General features: G+C 33.7%; 1 protein-coding gene across 3 annotated transcripts in view; it reads left to right on the forward strand.

The window, feature by feature from the left end:
* Cd200r1 (CD200 receptor 1) overlaps positions 1-3,828 on the forward strand; it is a 35,365-nt gene extending 31,537 nt beyond the window's left edge. Inside the window, exons 5-7 of one of the 3 annotated variants that reach the window (XR_003835107.1) lie at positions 1,153-1,299; positions 1,772-1,817; positions 2,605-2,637. Coding sequence is in view for 2 of the 3 variants with exons in the window: in XM_021185411.2 (XP_021041070.1) it covers positions 1,153-1,252; positions 1,772-1,817; positions 2,605-2,745 (287 nt within the window). In the remaining variant the exon portion in view is untranslated. Of the gene's footprint in view, positions 1-1,152; positions 1,300-1,771; positions 1,818-2,604 lie in introns of all 3 variants that reach the window. The other 2 variants (XM_021185411.2, XM_029470241.1) reach the window with 2 other exon arrangements.
* The last annotated feature ends 39 nt before the right edge of the window (positions 3,829-3,867 follow it).

Raw genomic sequence — 3,867 nt, forward strand, 5'->3', positions numbered from 1 at the left:
CCTAGCTTCATATTGGGTTTCAGGATACAAAATGGCAGTTAGGTGTAAAGTGTTTGCACAACATGGCTTCTTATTCACAGCTGTACAAGTCTGAATAGATATACGAAATGCTCTGAGGTACCTCTGCCAGTCCATTCTCTTTCTTTCTGAGGAAACAGGGTTCTTAGTATTCTGCAAAGACAGCAAGCAACAGAAAAACTTACTGCATCATTTTTTCTTTTCCCAAAGAGATCTCTTGTTTTCTTTCTCTTTTTTTGAATAAAGAAATAGATATTTAGTCTATGAAAGTTCTGAGGCACTTTTTAAAAGTTTTTATCCTTAAAAGTTTTACACACACACACACACACACACACACACACACACACACACACACACACCTTTGATAACATTTCTTCCATTACCCTCTCTTATCTCCTTCGATTGAACTTCTTCTCAACATGCCCCCTCCTACTTCTTTGTGTGCATGTGTATGTGTAGATGTGCATGTTGGGGATGTTGTGTTGTTGTCATTGTTGGTGTGTGTGTGTATGTGTGTGTGTGTGGCATAATGTGTTTAATTGAGGTTGCTTGCATGAGTATTTATGGGGAATTATGTAATTGAACAAGGACAACCTATGGTCTATTCCCCTGTTAATGGTGGAATGTTGATAGGTCCAGTCTTGTACATACCCCTGCTGTTTTGAGTTCAACACCTATTTTATTCCTGGAGGACAGGGTTTTACAACACTCCTTCTTATCCTCTGGTTTTTACATTCTTTTTGCCACTCTCCTATGTTCCTTGAAACTTGGTGGAGTGGTAGATATACAATGTTTAAGGCTGAACATTCCATTCAACAACCATTTATTCTCAGAAACTTGAATAGTTATGGGTCCCTGCATTAGCCATCAGTCATTGAAAAAAAATTTTCTGATCAGGACTGAAAGCAGCATTAATTTATGAGTATAAAATAAATGTTTAGAAGACAATGGACAGTGTGTCCATTTAGCAAAGCAACAGTAGAAGACCCGCACCCCTCTCCCACGGAGCTCATGATCTTTCTGGCCACCTGATTTTGAGCATGTTTCAGTACTGCTTCATTTTATCAACGAAAAGTATACTATTATCTGGACTTATCACCTTTGAACCATAAAATTTTCTGTCTCTCATTACAGGTGACCAATTATCACCACCATATATTCCATACATCATAACATCTATTATCATTTTGATCATCATAGGATGCATTTGTCTTTTGAAAATCAGTGGCTTCAGGTATTAATTGATGAAAGTTTTCTTCAACTTTATTGGATTAGAAAAGGGTGAGAAATATGGGGCTGACTGACTGTTACATTAGGAAGGAACAACAATGTTCTTGTAAGCAAAAGGGACACATGCAGTATTAGAATGGGATTATGTTGCATGATGACAGTGTTTAGTGAGTTGCTCAGATGGCCAAGCACTGTGAATTAAGCCAATTAGGGCTGAGAATTAGGACATTCTAATATATTCACTTTGAGGAAATAGCCACAATATTTCTTTTTATATAACAAAGAGATGGCATTGCATCAAGCTCCTATCTTGATGTGTTTCTTTTTTTTTTCTTTTGCCTAAGAACCAGAATTCTTTGTTATAATAAATGCAAATTGGAGTATTTCATTCATTTCTGGTAGTTTATTTCTGATTTACGGAGACTTCCTATTAATTATTAGAACATTTTGATAGAATAACTATTTATTCTAAACAATGATGTTACCTGTAGTCACTCCAGATTGTTTTGTTTTGATTTTTTAGAAAATGCAAATTGCCCAAATCAGAAGCTACTCCAGCTGTTGAGGAGGTAAGATAAATTAATGTATATTTGCAAACTTTAAAGCCACATGATCTTAAATCTAACAAAATAATCTGTAATTTGCATTAGTATTCATGTTTCTGTTGAACAAAACAATTCTAACATTGCAGTTAGTGGTCAGATATACTTATTTTGCTAAATATCTATCAAAGTATATATAATATATACCTTATAAATAGTTAAAGTATCAAAATGTTCTGATAATTAATAAGTATGTTTCAATAAATCAGAAATTAATTACTAGTTATGGAGTACACTGATTTGTAATTACTATAACAAAGGAGAAAATTCTGCATATAAATATCTATTCAGCTATTTATCTCCCAATCTAATTTTTCATCTGACAAACTGTATCTTAACAACTTTGCCATATTTGGATTGTAATCTCTGGAGAAATCCAGTAGATGTTTCCTTCTCCATGAAACAGTGTCTACTTCTCCACTTCCCCATTTAAACACCACTATAATTTTTCTCTTATCTAAGCTTAAAGCAGCCTGCTCCTTAGTCTCCTATGACCATCTTCTTATTTTCTTTGATTCATTCTTTTGAAATACTTCTTATATCACCTCATTCCTCTACATGTGTACATTCACCCAACAACCATCTCACACAAAATATAAATAATCAACAAATGTTTGTGATAGATTATTAGAACAAAGCCTTGATCTTCTGAGGCAGATAAACAGTTATATACTAAATGTGGTAGAAACTTGGGTAATTTTGGTAATGATGTCTAGCTCTTTTGAATGGAGTTTAACTTTGAGCTTTCTTCAAGGATGAAATGCAGCCTTATGCTAGCTATACAGAGAAGAGCAATCCACTCTATGATACTGTGACTAAGGTGGAGGCATTTCCAGTGTCACAAGGCGAAGTCAATGGCACAGACTGCCTTACTTTGTCAGCCATTGGAACCTAGAACCAAGAAAAACGAAGTCAAGAGACATCATAATTACTGCTTTGCTTTCTTTAAAATTCGACAATGGAAGGACTACTTGGAAATTAGCTCTTCCAAAGCTCTTAAAAAGCACCAATGTTCTATGAATTTGCATTTAAATTCTATCATTGGAAGTTTGGAATCTCTGCTGCTACCTGTTAATTTTAGAAAGAACTGATTTAATTATTACAAAGAAAGCACATGGTTATGGTGAAATATCAAATTGTGCAATAAAGTATGATGAAAACTGAGTTTCCTCAAGAAATAACTGCAGGAAGAACAATCATCACTAAAGAATTTCAAGTGAGTTCTTCCAAAAAAATTCCTGTGTATACATGACTATGGTATGTGTGTGCAATTACATGTTTATTTACAAATGTGTATATATGCACACATCTGCTTTTCAGGACATCTCCTTGTCAAAAACACACTGGAGTTCTGGATTTATAAAAGCTTATAAAGTGAGCATTGGAGATATTTTTATATAAGCATAAGTAAATCTACCTCATTCTTTTTAATGGCTACATAGAATTCTCCTGTATGATTACATGTAATTTAATTAATCATGGCCCTTAGATGGGCATTTAGATTTTGCGTTGTGTGTGGTATTAAACAAAACCATGTGGAATGTTTGTTGTGGTGAATCTCTGCATTATTTGCATTATTATTTGAGTGCACCTGTGAGATAATTTCTTTGAGTGTAATGGTCCTGTTAGTTGGAATGCATTTTTATTATTAATAGATAGTCAAACTGTCAGTTTACATTTTCTCCAATTGTGTTTGAATGTGCCTTTCTTCATATTCTTATTCTTATATTTTTTATATTCTTACTTTCACATTTATACTTTCCATGTTTAATTGACCAGTTGGATGATATGTCTTACATTTATGATATTGACTCAATTATTTAATGGAACTGGACTCATATCTTTGTCAACATGAGAGAGAGAGGAAGCATTTGTAATGACAGTATTTCCAACTCCTTGTATTGCTACAAAAGTGCTGCCATGTCATGCACAACAGTTTTATGGATATTATGAATTGTGCATTAAAATTTTTTTTTTATATTTTTGGTTTTTTGAGACAGGGTTTTTCTGTGTAGCC

This window comes from Mus caroli, chromosome 16 (genome assembly GCF_900094665.2).
Source record: "Mus caroli chromosome 16, CAROLI_EIJ_v1.1, whole genome shotgun sequence".
Taxonomy (NCBI): Eukaryota; Metazoa; Chordata; class Mammalia; order Rodentia; family Muridae; genus Mus; species Mus caroli.